This window comes from Bombina bombina, chromosome 6 (assembly GCF_027579735.1).
Source record: "Bombina bombina isolate aBomBom1 chromosome 6, aBomBom1.pri, whole genome shotgun sequence".
In the NCBI taxonomy this organism is placed as follows: domain Eukaryota; kingdom Metazoa; phylum Chordata; class Amphibia; order Anura; family Bombinatoridae; genus Bombina; species Bombina bombina.
Window position 1 is genome coordinate 315,656,145 of NC_069504.1, and position 16,354 is coordinate 315,672,498.

The window sequence follows — 16,354 nt, forward strand, 5'->3', positions numbered from 1 at the left end:
GGTTAAGAACAAATGCTGAGCCTTCTGACGCTTTAGTAGCCGTATCCGATATTCCCTCACAATGTTCTGAAGTAGGGATGAGGGATTTGCTGTCTGAGGGAGAGATTTCTGATTCAGGAAAGATGTTCTCTCAGACAGATTCAGATATGACGGCATTTAAATGTAAGCTAGAGCACCTCTGCTTATTGCTCAGGGAGGTTTTAGCTACTCTGGATGATTGTGACCCTATTGTAGTTCCAGAGAAATTGTGTAAAATGGACAAATATTTAGAGGTTCCTGTTTACACTGATGTGTTTCCGGTCCCTAAGAGGATTTCGGACATTGTTACTAAGGAGTGGGATAAACCAGGTATTCCATTCTCTCCCCTTCCTGTTTTTAAGAAAATGTTTCCCATTTCTGACACCATAAAGGACTTATGGCAGACGATCCCTAAGGTGGAGGGAGCTATTTCTACCCTGGCTAAGCTAACAACTATACCTATTGAAGACAGTTGTGCTTTCATTGATCCTATGCATAAAAAATTAGAGGGTCTCCTAAAGAAAATTTTTGTTCATCAAGGTTTTCTTCTTCAACCTATAGCATGCATTGTTCCTGTAACCACTGCAGCTGCCTTTTAGTTTGAGGCTCTAGAAGAGGCTCTTCAGATGGAGACCCCACTAGATATTTTGGACAGAATTAAGGCTCTTAAGATGGCTAATTATTTTATTACAGACGCCGCTTTTCATCTTGCTAAATTAGTGGCTAAGAATTCAGGTTTTGCCATTTTAGCACGTAGAGTGTTATCCTGGTCCTGGTCAGCTGATGTGTCATCTAAATCTAAGCTTTTGTCCATCCCTTTCAAAGGTAAGACCCTATTCGGGCCTGCATTGAAAGAGATCATTTCAGACATTACTGGAGGGAAGGGTCATACCCTCCCTCAGGATAAGTCAAATAAGACAAGGACCAAACAAAATCATTTTCGTTCCTTTCGAAACTTCAAGAGTGGTCCCTCTACCTCTTCCCCTGCAGCAAAGAAAGAGGGGAACTTTGCTCAATCCAAGCCAACCTGGAGACCTAATCAGGCTTGGAACAAGGGTAAACAGACCAAAAAGCCTGCTGCTGCCACTAAGTCAGCATGAAGGGGTAGCCCCCGATCCGGGACCGGATCTAGTAAGGGGCAGACTCTCTCTCTTTGCTCAAGCCTGAGGAAGAGACGTTCAGGATTCCTGGGCAGTAGAAATTGTAACCCAGGGATACCTTCTAGATTTCAAGGATTCCCCTCCAAGGGGGAGGTTCCATCTTTCTCAATTGTCTGTAAACCCGACAAAAAGAGAGGCATTCTTACTCTGTGTAGAAGACCTTTTTACCATGGGAGTGATCTGCCCAGTTCCAAAAGCAGAACAGGGGCAGGGGTTCTACTCCAATATGTTTATAGTTCCCAAAAAGGAGGGAACCTTCAGACCAATTCTGGATCTCAAGATCCTAAACCAATTCCTAAGAGTTCCATCTTTCAAGATGGAGACCATTCGGACTATCTTACCATTGATCCGAGAGGGTCAATATATGACCACCATGGACTTAAAGGATGTGTATCTGCACATTCCTATCCACAAAGATCATCACCAGTTCCTCAGGTTTGCCTTTCTGGACAAGCATTATCAGTTTGTAGCTCTTCCTTTCGGGTTGGCCACGGCGCTGCAAATCTTCACGAAGGTGCTAGGGTCCCTTCTGGTGGTTCTAAGGCCACGGGGCATAGCAGTGGCGCCTTATCTAGATGACATTCTAATTCAAGCGTCGTCCTTCCAACTAGCCAAGTCTCACACGGACTTAGTGTTGGCCTTTCTAAGGTCTCACAGGTGGAAAGTGAACGTAAAAAAGAGTTCTCTTTCCCACCTCACAAGAGTTTCATTTCTAGGGACTCTGATAGACTCAGTGGACATGAAAATATTTCTGACGGAGGTCAGGAAATCAAAGATTTTGTCCACCTGCCGAGCTCTTCATTCCATTCCTCGGCCGTCAGTGGCTCAGTGTATGGAGGTAATCGGACTAATGGTAGCGGCAATGGACATAGTTCTGTTTGCTCGCTTGCATCTCAGACCACTACAACTATGCATGCTTAATCAGTGGAATGGGGATTTTGTGGATTTATCTCCTCAGATAAATCTGGATCAAGAGACCAGAGACTCTCTTCTTTGGTGGTTGTCACAGGATCATCTGTCCCAGGGAATGTGTTTTCGCAGGCCAGAATCGGTTATAGTAACGACAGACGCCAGTCTTCTGGGCTGGGGTGCAGTCTGGAATTACCTGAAAGCTCAGGGTTTGTGGACTTGGGATAAAGCTCTCCTACCAAAAAATATTCTGGAATTAAGAGTGATATTCAATTCTCTCCAGGTATGACCTCAGCTGGCTTCGGCCAGATTCATCAGGTTTCAGTCGGACAACATCACAACTGTGGCTTATATCAATCATTAGGGCGAAACAAAGAGTTCCTTAGCGATGATAGACGTCTCAAGGATAATCCAATGGGCAGAGGCTCACTTTTGCCATCTGTCAGCGATCTATATCCCAGGTGTAGAGAACTGGGAGGCAGATTCTCTAAGTCGTCAGATTTTTCATCCAGGGGAGTGGGAACTCCATCCGGAGGTGTTTGCTCAGCTGGTTCGGCTATGGGGCACATCAGAGTTGGATCTGATGGCGTCTTGTCAGAGCGCTAAACTTCCTCGTTACGGCTCCAGGTCAAGTTATCCTCAGGCTGTACTGATAGATGCTCTAGCAGTACCCTGGTCATTCAACCTGGCTTATGTGTTTCCACCTTTCCCTCTCCTTCCACGTCTGATTGCCAGAATCAAACAAGAGAGAGAATCAGTGATTTTGATAGCGCCTGCGTGGCCACGCAGGACTTGGTATGCAGACCTGGTGGACATGTCATCCCTTCCACCATGGTCTCTGCCATGGAGACAGGACCTTCTGATTCAAGGTCCATTCAAGCATCCAAATCTAATTTCTCTGCAACTGACTGCTTGGAGATTGAACGCTTGATTCTATCAAAGCGGAGTTTCTCTGAGTCAGTCATAAATACCATGATTCAGGCTCGAAAGCCTGTTACCAGGAAAATGTATCATAAGATATGGTGTAAATATCTTCATTGGTGTGAATCCAAAGGCTTCTCCTGGAGTAAAATCAGGATTCCTAGTATTTTGTCTTTTCTCCAGAGGGATTGGAGAAAGGATTATCAGCTAGTTCCCTAAAGGGACAGATATCTGCTCTGTCTATTTTGTTGCACAAGCGTCTGGCAGATGTTCCAGACATTCAGGCTTTTTGTCAGGCTTTAGTTAGAATTAAGCCTGTGTTTAAACCTATTGCTCCGCAATGGAGTCTAAATTTAGTTCTTAGAGTTCTTCAGGGGGTTCCGTTTGAACCCATGCATTCCATAGATATTAAGCTTTTATCTTGGAAAGTTTTGTTCCTAGTTGCTATCTCTTCAGCTCAAAGAGTTTCTGAACTATCTGCATTACAATGTGACTCTCCTTGTCTTGTGTTCCATGCTGATAAGGTGGTTTTGCGTACCAAGCCTGGGTTCCTACCTAAGGTTGTTACTAACAGGAATATCAATCGAGAAATTGTTGTTCCTTCTCTGTGTCCTAATCCTTCTTGTAAGAAGGAACGTCTGATGCACAACTTGGACGTGGTTCGTGCTTTGAAATTTTATTTGCAGGCAACCAAAGATTTTCGTCAAACATCTTCTTTGTTGTTGTCTATTCTGGAAAGCGTAGGGGTCAAAAGGCTACGGCGACTTCTCTTTCCTTTTGGCTGAAAAGCATAATCCGTTTGGCTTATGAGACTGCTGGACAGCAGCCTCCTGAAAGGATTACAGCTCATTCTACTAGAGCGGTAGCTTCCACATGGGTTTTTAAAAATTATGCTTCTGTTGAACAGATTTGTAAGGCTGCAACTTGGTCGTCGCTTCATACCTTTTCAAAATTTTATAAATTTGATACTTTTGCTTCTTTGGAGGCTATTTTTGGGAGAAAGGTTTTGTAAGCAGTGGTGCCTTCTGTTTAGGTTCCTGTCTTGTCCCTCCCTTTATCCGTGTCCTAAAGCTTTGGTATTGGTATCCCACAAGTTAGGATGAATCCGTGGACTCGGTACATCATGCAAAAGAAAACAAAATTTATGCTTACCTGATAAATTTCTTTCTTTTGCGATGTACCGAGTCCACGGCCCACCCTGTCTATTCAAGACAGATAGTATTTTTTTATGTAAACTTCAGTCACCTCTGCACCTTATAGTTTCTCCTTTTCTTCCTTGGCCTTCGGTCGAATGACTGGGGGGTGGAGTTAAGGGGGGAGCTATATAGACAGCTCTGCTGTGGTGCTCTCTTTGCTACTTCCTGTCAGGAAGGACAATATCCCACAAGTTAGGATGAATCCGTGGACTCGGTACATCGCAAAAGAAAGAAATTTATCAGGTAAGCATAAATTTTGTTATTACTCTAAGCACACTGAGCAAGGAGTCCATGTCTGGTTGCTCCTTTTTTCCCTTAGGGAGTCTTAATACATGCAGAGAGAAGCGCACTCACATGAACGAACAACTGTCTCAATAACATTGTTAGCCTGATCTATGGTGATTTACCACCTGGGTGCAGCTTCATTTTAGCTCAGTAATGCTTTTTACAGAATAAAACTTTCCAATAGTATATCAGTCTGATCCCACCTATTATGGTGAGTCCAACACAGAAATACCAGGCAATTCTTCTCTTAACAAGGAACAGAAAACCCCAGACAATCGTTTCAGCCTTCATTGGGCCTTGTCAGTTAGGTGTAGCCATATTCCTCTAAGCACACTGAGCAAGGAGTCCATGTCTGGTTGCTCCTTTTTTTCCCTTAGGGAGACTTAATAGATGCAGAGAGAAGCGTACTCACAGAAATGAACAACTAGCCTGTTCTATGGCGATGTACCACCTGGGTGCAGCTTCTTTTAGTCCAGTAATGCTTTTCACAGAGTAGAACTTTCCTGTAATATATCAGTCTGATCCCGCCTATTACGGTCTGTCCAGCACCAAAATACCAGTCAATTCTTCTCTGAACAAGGAACATTGCAACCCCAGACGATCGACACATATATACATACATATATACAGTATATATAAATGTATATATATATATATATATATATATATATATGAGTGTATTACTTTATTTTAATATGTTTTACATGCGTTTTGTGAATTTTGTTTAACCCTTACACTTTACTTTAGATCTCAGGTCCCACTAAAATATTATAGCACAATTTGGGCTTTGGTTTGAGCGCAAGCCATAACTTTTAACTTGTAATATGAGCCAAAGTGTAACACAGTTTGAGGGTTTTCACATCATGTATGTTCCTTTAAGCAGCTACCTGCATCATCCTAGCCCTGCCCACAGAGCCTTTAAATCACCTGCTCACCCAAAGACAGGTGCTTAGTATTTGTTGCTTTTGACTGAGTAACTCCTGCTCATACTGAGCTCATATATTCCTGTAAAGAATATTACTTTTTTCCAACTACTCTTGGATTACAAAATCTTCCTGCTGGACCACTTATCATTACACCTCTTCAATTTAAAAGACTTCAGTTACCTGCATTTGGTTTTCTCCATTCAGTAACATACACGGCTCTCGCCGCTTCATCAGAAGACTTAAATGAGTGATAGCTCTCCTTCCTAACCAGAGTCTGACTCTCCCCTCACTAGCCGGTTACTTGAAACCGCCGTTGATAACTTTCCTGCTGTATTATCCCAGCGTTTCTTACCGCAACTGTGATTCACGGGAGACCGGGGCTTGCCAGCGTTCTCAGCTGTCAATCAAGCAGCGTGTCAGCGAGTGACTCCTCCCCTGCCTTCCGCTCTACTCCACAGAACGCTGCGAGCTGCAGCAGCAGTGATAAGCAAAGGAACTGTTACCATCCTAAGGAGGAATTGAGATCTGGGAACTCCTGTTTCACTTAGGTTTGTCTGTGTACTAACTACTTTGGGGATTCATCAAAACAATTCAACCAGAGTCTGCACCCACTACTATTATCACTCATATTCACAATCTACCTGTGAAAACTGTAAAGCTGTTTTGGGACAATTATTACAGTTATACCGGTACTTATACATATAAAATCACTCTCAACCTACAACGAATATCACTCTCAGCTATAGTGATATTATACCAAGAGGGTGAAACATTCAAATACTTACTTATCTGTTCTGCAGTTGTGTTCCACAAAACACTAAGTCTGCTCAATCATTACAGAATACTAAGCCCTCAAAGGATCATGGAACCAGCAGAACTTCCTCAAGTGGTCTATAACTTATCCCAGAAGGTTGATCAAATAGCTCACGCAGTGAGAGAACTACAGATCGAGAATAAGACTTTAAAAGATTTATTTAAGGACTCCATAGCAGCTAGATCAGCTCATGATACTATACCTGAACCCCAAATATCTCTCCCTGAGACTTTCAGTGGAAACAGACGCAATTACAAACAATTCAAAAACTCCTGTCACTTACTTTTTACTTTGCGTCCTAAAACCTATACTACAGAGAAAATAAGAGTACTAACCGTCATCACATTCCTCAGAGGAGAGCCCAGGGTTTGGGCAGACAATTTATGTGAACACGAGGATTCTGCCCTTGCCACTCTAGAATCTTTTTTCAGTCTTATGGACGATTTATATTCAGATAAAGACACCCAATTGACAGCAGAGGCACATATGAGGGACCTCAAACAGGGTAAGAGGCCCGTAGAAGAATATATTGCGGAGTTCAAACTTTATGCTTCTGACACCCTCTGGAGCCCTATAGCGCTTCGTAACCAATTCCGTCTAGGATTGGCGGAGAATCTGAAGGATGAATTGGCAAGGGTTGAACTACCTCCTACCTTAGAAGCGTTGATGAAGATCTCCTCTCAAATTGATAGAAGACTCAGAGAGAGACGTGGAGAAAAGCTACATACCAATCTCTATGTCAAGCATTCAGCTCCCACAAGCCATACCAAACCCTCACTTCCTACATCCGTTCCTATGGAGATTGGGGTAGTTAGAGGACCTCTATCAACTGAAGAGAGGATGAGGCGTAAGACTAGGAACCTCTGCATGTACTGCAGTGATCCAACCCACTCTGTATATCAATGTCCCATTCTTCAGAAGAATAAGAAAAGTAAGTCCACCATTATTTGTTCCTCTCATGAGGTACATAAACAATCCACTTACTGTAACCTCTCTCTATTCTTGCAGTGGGATCAGAAAAGGGTACCAGCTGAAGCCATCATAGATTCCGGGGCTTTTGGGAACTTCATCGACTCCCAGCTTGTAAAATTAAATAAAATCCCACTTGTGTTGAAAGAAATACCACTTGTACTTCGTGTTATTGATGGGTCCACTATACGTAATGGCCCTATTACACATCATACTGTTCCTCTGAGAGTTGTTACTGAAAACGGCCATACCGAATTCATCTCTTTTGATGTGTTGCCTTCTCCTCATTTCCCTGTAGTTTTAGGTATCACATGGTTGAAGTTACATGAGCCTTCCATAGTCTGGACCTCCTCAAAGATCTCCTTCAACTCCTCATACTGTCAAAACACCTGTTTCCCACAGCATCACCTTCTCCATACTCTCCCCGAACCACAGTTGCTACCCGACTGCTATAAAGATTTCGCTGACGTATTCAGCAAGTCTGAAGCTGACACCCTTCCACCCCATAGACCGTATGACTGCCCTATCCAACTGCAACCAGGGGCAAGCATACCTTTTGGGCACATCTATCCATTAAACGAAACCGAATTGGCACATCTCAAGAACTACCTCGAAGAAAACCTCAAAAAAGGTTTCATAAGACCTTCCACTTCTCCCGCTGGAGCAGGCATCTTTTTTGTGAGGAATAAGGATGATTCACTTAGGCCCATCATCGACTACCGCAAGCTTAACAAGAGGACCATAAAAAATCGCTATCCGTTACCATTGATTCCAGAGATGATTGAACGCCTATCGGACGCTACCATCTTCTCCAAACTCGATCTCAGAGGTGCATACAATCTGGTACGGATACAGGAAGGTCATGAGTGGCTCACGGCGTTCCGCACTAGATATGGGCTGTTTGAGTACCTGGTGATGCCTTTTGGATTGTGCAACGCTCCGGCGACTTTCCAACATTTTATAAATGACATTTTCAGAGATTTACTAGATGTCTGCATGGTCGTGTACCTCGACAACATTCTAATATATTCTAAGACCTTAAAGGATCACATTAAACATCTCCGCTGGGTACTCTCCAGACTTCGTACTCACAAGCTCTATGCCAAGGCAGAAAAGTGTCAATTCCATTGCAAAGAGATTTCATTCCTGGGGTATGACATCTCCCCTGACGGTATAAAGATGCAACATAAGAAGGTAGACACTGTCTTGGATTGGCCTCCACCAGCCAACAGGAAGGATCTACAACGCTTCCTTGGTTTCTCCAACTACTATCGAAAATTCATCAAGGGATTCTCCAAAATAGTAAAACCGTTAACCCAACTTACAACCCAGTCCAAACCCTTCAATTGGACCAAGGAAGCATCAACAGCTTTTGAGTTCCTCAAGAATAGTTTCTCCACAGCACCTATACTCCGATTCCCTGATGCCTCATTGCCATACATCCTTGAAGTTGATTCGTCTGACTATGCCCTAGGGGCTGTACTCTCACAACGCCTGTCTATGTCAGAACCCTTGCACCCAGTCTCCTTCTTTTCCAAAACCATGTCTCCTGCAGAGATGAATTACACCATTGGAGACAAAGAACTCCTCGCCATTCGCAGAGCATTAGAGAACTGGAGACATCTATTGGAGGGAGCTAAATATCCATTCATCATCTACACAGATCATAGAAACCTCCAATTTCTCCAGAATAATAAAACCTTATCAGCAAGGCAGGTCCGTTGGAGCCTTTATTTCTCCAGGTTTGACTTCATTATCCAATATAGACCCGCCAACAAGAACGGGAAGGCCGATGCTCTCTCTAGAAGAGACGTTAAACCTTCAATTACACAAGAGATCCAGTCGGTGATTCCCCAAGAACGGTTCATTGGTATTACTACACCATTCCTAGCAGAGATTAAGAAACATCAAAGACAAGACAAAGAAAAAACTCGCTACCAAGTAGAGAACAAAGATGGTTTACTCTACCACAAGGATAGGCTTTATGTACCTCAAGCTCTAAGGAATCAGGTTTTAAAATACCATCACGACATACCAACCTCAGGTCATCCTGGTGTCAGGCGTATGGTGGATTTACTGAACCGTTACTACTGGTGGCCCAAACTAAAGCAATCGGTTAAAGAATATGTTGGTACCTGTTCCACCTGCATTACTTCTAAGAACGAAAGGTTAAAACCTTATGGGTTATTGATGTCTTTACCTATACCCAGCCGCCCTTGGGAACAAATTAGTATGGACTTCATTGTTGAACTACCCTTATCTCAAAAGCAGAACACCATACTTGTCGTAATAGATATGTTCACTAAGATGGGGCACTTCATTCCCTACCATAAGGTCCCTTCGTCTTCCGAAACTGCTCGGCTCTTCCTAGACAACATTGTTAAACTACATGGTGTCCCTACTAGGGTGATAACTGACAGAGGATCGCAATTTACCTCGAGATTTTGGGCTACATTGTCTAAACTCCTTCAAATTGATCACAGATTCACAACATCCTACCATCCCCAAACCAACAGGCAGACGGAACGGTTGAATCAATGACTTGAGGAATACCTCAGATGTTTCTGTTCCTATCAGCAAGACCAGTGGATGTCCTATTTACCTATGGCTGAATATGCCTACAACAACCTAACCAGCTCATCTACAAACTGTTCACCTTTTTTTGCAAACTACGGTTTCCACCCCACTCTTTTTCTCAACACTACCTCCAGCACTGATTCCCCCAAATTGGATGACTTCACTATTAGGATTCTAGACAATTTCGATTTCATCAAACGGAATATACAGAATGCTCAAGCTACGCAGAAAAGACATTATGACCTCAGAAGGAGAACTCCCCCCAACTACTCCATCGGTGACCGGGTTTGGCTTTCCACGAAGAACTTGAAACTACAAGTCCCCAGCAAGAAACTTGCTAGGAAGTTTATTGGACCCTATGAGATAACCCGAGTAGTCAACCCTAACGCCGTCACCCTACAACTGCCCATTGGAATGAAAGTGCATCCGACTTTCCACGTCTCTCTTCTAAAACCTTATACTGGATCTAGACAACAAGATGTCAACAGTACTGACTCCCCAGTTATAACTGATACTCAAGTATACAAAGTACATTCCATTCTGGACTCCCGTTACAAGGGTTCAATACTGCAATATCTCATCCACTGGAAGGGTTATCCTTCAGAAGACGACTCTTGGGAAGAAGCCTCAGCGGTTAATGCTCCAAGGCTCATCTCTACTTTCCACAGTCGCTTCCCAGATAAACCTAGACCTCAAGCTGTGGGACAGCTTTCTTGAGGTGGGGATGATGTGAGGGTTTTCACATCATGTATGTTCCTTTAAGCAGCTACCTTCATCATCCTAGCCCTGCCCACAGAGCCTTTAAATCACCTGCTCACCCAAAGACAGGTGCTTAGTATTTGTTGCTTTTGACTGAGTAACTCCTGCTCATACTGAGCTCATATATTCCTGTAAAGAATATTACTTTTTTCCAACTACTCTTGGATTACAAAATCTTCCTGCTGGACCACTTATCATTACACCTCTTCAATTTAAAAGACTTCAGTTACCTGCATTTGGTTTTCTACATTCAGTAACATACACGGCTCTCGCCGCTTCATGAGAGGACTTAATTGAGTGATAGCTCTCCTTCCTAACCGGAGTCTGACTCTCCCCTCACTAGCCGGTTACTTGAAACCGCCGTTGATAACTTTCCTGCTGTATTATCCCAGCGTTTCTTACCGCAACTGTGATTCACGGGAGACCGGGGCTTGCCAGCGTTCTCAGCTGTCAATCAAGCAGCGTGTCAGCGAGTGACTCCTCCCCTGCCTTCCGCTCTACTCCACAGAATGCTGCGAGCTGCAGCAGCAGTGATAAGCAAAGGAACTGTTACCATCCTAAGGAGGAATTGAGATCTGGGAACTCCTGTTTCACTTAGGTTTGTCTGTGTACTAACTACTTTGGGGATTCATCAAAACAATTCAACCAGAGTCTGCACCCACTACTATTATCACTCATATTCACAATCTACCTGTGAAAACTGTAAAGCTGTTTTGGGACAATTATTACAGTTATACTTATACATATAAAATCACTCTCAACCTACAACGAATATCACTCTCAGCTATAGTGATATTATACCAAGAGGGTGAAACATTCAAATACTTACTTATCTGTTCTGCAGTTGTGTTCCACAAAACACTAAGTCTGCTCAATCATTACACACAGTTTCAAAAGGCATTGAATGTATATGGCGCGCTAAAGGGATGTTTGCCAAGCTAAACATTCTCTATAAAATCTGTTTTATCATTAGCTTGTAATATCAATTTGCACGCAAATTTTAGCTTGTCCATAGATGCTAATATTAAGGCCTGCGCTAGTATTAGAGTTATTTATTTATTTATGTTAGCTCGTTTTCATATATCCTAATTTATTTTTGAGACTTATGGGACATATATCCCTTTTTATCTTTTGCCAAGCAGGTCCTATTCTTTAATGTTACAGTTAAGAAACTACTTCTAGAGGTCTAAGACCTTATTATTAAAACCGTGCCAATGTTGAGAAAACATCTGCAAATTATATTGTGATGTTTGTGTCTTTTCTTTACAACCAGAACCCTACACAGCAAGATAAACAGCTCTCAGTTTAAAATTTGCCTTTCTAAAATGTTTAAGGGACTTGGCAGTACTAACGATAGTTCTTAGATAATCTTGTCAAACCAGATATCTTTAGAGAAATAGGCCCCTAGTTTGGGAGTAGTCTTTTTGAAGTCTTTGGCCAAGCAGACGAACATTCCCAAACTAACACTTTCAGTTACATACACTTTAAAGCAATAACTTCATAGCATAAAAAAATATGTCTATATTAATATTTATTACCTTGAGTCATAGGGCTTCATTCATGAAGAGGAGGATGAGAGCATCTAAGACTTAGAGCCATGTTTCCATTGAGTCATTAAAAATGGAGCTGTAAGCTACCGCAATTGCCGACAGCTAAAAGTAGTTTACAGCTCCTTTATAGCAGAAGGTTTCAATTGAAATATTTTGTGCATCGGGTACAGTCAGTCTTTTTGGGTATGTGTAAGTTAACGTTGTGTTAATGCTTCTATCTTACGTCAGATTTCTTGAAAATTGCACCATAACAAGTTTGTTGCTATAGTAACCCGACCTTACACTATAAAAGTAAAGTTTGTGCTCCTTACCTGTGATCTCCTCTAGAGGGAGGCACGGATGTTATGTAGGTCACAAAACAAAGACACATTGAAATTATGAAGAAATGTTTTATTTAAGGACATGAGACTTTATCAACAGCTTCTTACAGTGTTTTACCTGTTTGCACATTCAATGGAAACCAGGTGTAATTTTGCACTTTTCAGCTGTTGGTAATGATGGAAAAAAGTGCGACTTAAAAATGACGATTAGCGTAATGGCTTCTGACAGCTAGTTTTTTTTTTTTTTTGTGACCTTGTGAAAACCCAATTGCAGCTCAATGGAATCAAGTCCTTAATTGGAGGTGCCCAAATGATTGCCTATGCATTATTGCATTTTAGCAGCACATGCTGTGAATGATGCCTGGGAAACCTTGCAAGTCAGCAGTATAGATGATAAATGGGACTCACAGTCTTGTTTGAAATGATGTCATTAGAAAAAAACATTCTGGGAGAAAGAAAATCTGTTTCAAGTCAAGCTAAGTCACGGTGCAGCAGAAGATAGCAAACATGAATGAGCTAAAATAATATCCTAAGAAGCAATCTTAATGGCTATGTCCTCCAGTGTTCTAATGGTTCAATACACAAAATATACCAGTTGACCTCATATATTATTCTATAGCAACACAATAGAAATATCTTGTAATTACAAGGTGTTCACTGTTCCTTTAAATGTAAAGGAAGTACTAATGGTTCCCTAAACAAGAATAGCCAGGGAACGTTCAATACTAGTACCATTCATGTTTTTATATGACTAATTGATTTTAAGGACCTACTTGGTTTGTTGACTGGAACCCAACTTGCATAGAGAGGTCACTCTTACAGTGGCCTCTCAGTCTTAGAATCTCTAGAGATCTTGGTCCAAACACAAGTAGACCAAGTCATGGTGCATGAGATAGAGACAGTATCAGTAACTAGGTCAGGGTTAGGTACCTGCACAGGCAATAGATAAATAGATGCAGGCAGGTAGTAGAATGAGCAGCCAAATTGGTGGCCAAAACACAAGAATCTAAATTAATATAATACAGTACAGGAACCAGTAACTTATAAACATCATCTAACTGCTACAGAGAGCAAACAAAATACAAGTACCAACTGACAGAAACTGTAAACTTATAAAGGGTGCAGATGACGTAACAAGTTCCAGTGGGTCAGTCAAGTATAGTAATCGGATGAACATAAGTACCACAGTGCACAAATTATCTGGAACAAATAAAGAAACCATATAGCACAGAAGGGAAAAAAGCAGCCAGCAAGCACAAAGTCTGTAGACTTACAGTTCAAATTCACACTGCCCATGGTGAATTTTTTTCACTTGTATGGTTGCCAACTCTCCTGTATTTCATGGGTTCTCATGTAAAATAATAATTTTGTTTTCTTTCTCCTGGTTCCCAATTTTTACACTCAGCCTCACAAGTTTCTCCTGGGCCTGGCTGTAAAATAAAAACAAAATAAAATGCAGGCATTAATAAAAAATTATAAAATGGACTAAGTACAGCCAGCGGTGGCTGAAAGGATAGGATGGCAGTGGAGGGTGGATACAGGTTGGGAAGCAGTAGCCTGACTTTGTGTGGATACTGTTGTCAGCATTTTCAGCAGCCGCATGTTGTAGTTGGCAGCATTTGGAGTTGGCAGTCTTGGTCAGTGAGGCCATGGCCTGGTGGGCGGATTAGGTTGGCACTCTTGGCAGCAGAGATAGTGAGAGACATCTGTAATGGAGACAAAGTTTCAGGTATACTGGTCAGGTGAGTTGTGGATGGGGACAGAACATTTGGAATATACAGTACTTTTAGCCTGTCTGTCATTGTGCCAGTGCCAACTTGTTTGCTGTGGGCAGCTATATAGTAGTTATAAGTAACTTTAGGGCTTATTATTTTGATCATCACCTTGATTTTTTTTTTGTATTCTCTCAGAGTGTAGAAGGAGAGCATCATGAAAAGGCAGTGGAGCTTTTAAAGGCTGCTATAGACAGTGTGAAGCTAGTGGTGAGATACACACCAAAAGTACTGGATGAAATGGAGGCTCGGTTTGAGAAGCTCAGGACGGCCAGACGTAGACAACAACAGCAACTACTACTTCAACAGCAGCAGCAACAACAGCAGCAGCAGCAGCAACAGACCCAGCAAAATCATATGTCGTAGGTGAGAGTTTTCATTGCTTTCACTTCTTATGATACAAAACATAAATTATCGAATTTTTATAATCACCCTCGTCATTTTAATACCATTATAACATTAATACTTAGGATGATACTTATGATAATTTACTTTTTATAACTTTATAAAAATATATGATAAATATATAATAAATTGGACGTTTTGAGTAATGGATATAAAGTATTAAAACTCAAGTAATGTATCAATATTGAGTATCAAAAAAATTGCGATATCAATCTGGTTCTAATCAAAGGGATATGAAACCCAATTTTTTTCTTTCATTATTCAGATAGAACATGCAACTTTAAGCAACTTTCTAATTTACTCCTATTATCAATTTCTATTTTTTATCTTTATTTGAAAAAGCAGGAATGTAATCTTAGGATACAATTATTTTCCATAAAACATCTCTCTAAGGGCCTGAGAGGCTAAGACGAGATGATATATCATGATGTTCCAGCACTGCAAGATCCCTAGTGAAATTCTAAAAAGGCAGATTTTGCTATACTTCCCTAAGGGGTGTTCTCTGCATTTCTGTATGTGAAGGAGAGACAATATCTGTTGCATTTACATTTTGTGCTTTGTATTTTATATTACTTTACACTTCTTAAAAAGTTTTATTACATTTAAACTTTGCACTGTCTGTTTTGTATTTTATTTTGTACATGGCAGTGTATTTAGGATTGTGATTTTATGCTTTCAAAGTTTCTGCATAACTTTAACAAATTAGGTTCACACTATTTGTATTTATGTGTATCTTTAACAAATAGCATTGTACTTTATGTTTCTTCTATTCAAAAAAAATTAAAAACTGACAGCTTCAGTTTCCCAGAGAGATTCATTATTTTCTATTGACCTGATATTATAATACAGACTTCACAGTGGCTGAATCCCTATATTCTAAAGAAAAAGTGTGGAATCTGGAAGTCCCAGAGAGATGAGAGATGCCTTCCATATAAAGTAATATGACTCTCTGGGATGCTGAATTTCACAAGGGAGAGAGAAGTTAACAGGAAAACACCTGGGCTGATATAAAGTCTCAGTTTGCAGCAAATACAAATTAAATTGAAATGCTTTGACTATACTTGTCATGATCCGGTGTACATGCGCTCAGGACACAGACCCTCGGGGCAGTGGTAGGGATTTGAAGACACTGACCCCTGACCCGGGGAAGAGTATCCTGGACGTGGATAGATGATATTCTGTGATTCATAGTTGCTAGAAGTTATTGTAGTATAAATGGAGAGTGCAACATTTGTATACAATATATTCTGAGTTCACTGTGACTTATAGTTAGTTAATAGAAGTAACTGCAGGATTCAATGAGAGAAAAATATAGCAATGTGGAATGTTCAGGCTTCAGAGTAATCTGGTAAAAGATTGACACTTAGATGCAAACTAAGGTTTGTTGCAGGTTCACAGTACATAATATTATATAAAGCTGTATGTCAGAGTTAAAGCACAGCTGCACAGGTACTTAGACAAGCTGCAAGTTTAGGCATTAATTACCGTTTGTGCATTTAGATGCAAACTTGGTTTGTTGCAGGTTCACAGTACATATTATTATAAAGAGCTGTATGTCAGTAATTAGCAGAGCAGCACAGGTGAAAGTTAAGTTTAAGGCATCAATTACTGTTTGAACATATTTTGGAGAATCACATGAAAGCTTTTAATTGAACACATAGATGCAGAGTTCAGAATATGTTAACATATTTGCAGCAGGATATTTCAGCAATGACAACTTGTAGCAGAGAAATAGTTATAAAGTTCTGAGTAGGATGCTGTTGTAATTAGAGA

General features: G+C 41.1%; 1 protein-coding gene across 1 annotated transcript in view; it reads left to right on the forward strand.

Annotated features, from left to right (window-relative positions):
- LIN7A (lin-7 homolog A, crumbs cell polarity complex component) overlaps positions 1-14,542 on the forward strand; it is an 88,209-nt gene extending 73,667 nt beyond the window's left edge. The window contains exon 6 of the mRNA XM_053719239.1: positions 14,315-14,542. Within this exon, the coding sequence (XP_053575214.1) occupies positions 14,315-14,542 (228 nt within the window). The remainder of the gene's footprint in view (positions 1-14,314) is intronic.
- The last annotated feature ends 1,812 nt before the right edge of the window (positions 14,543-16,354 follow it).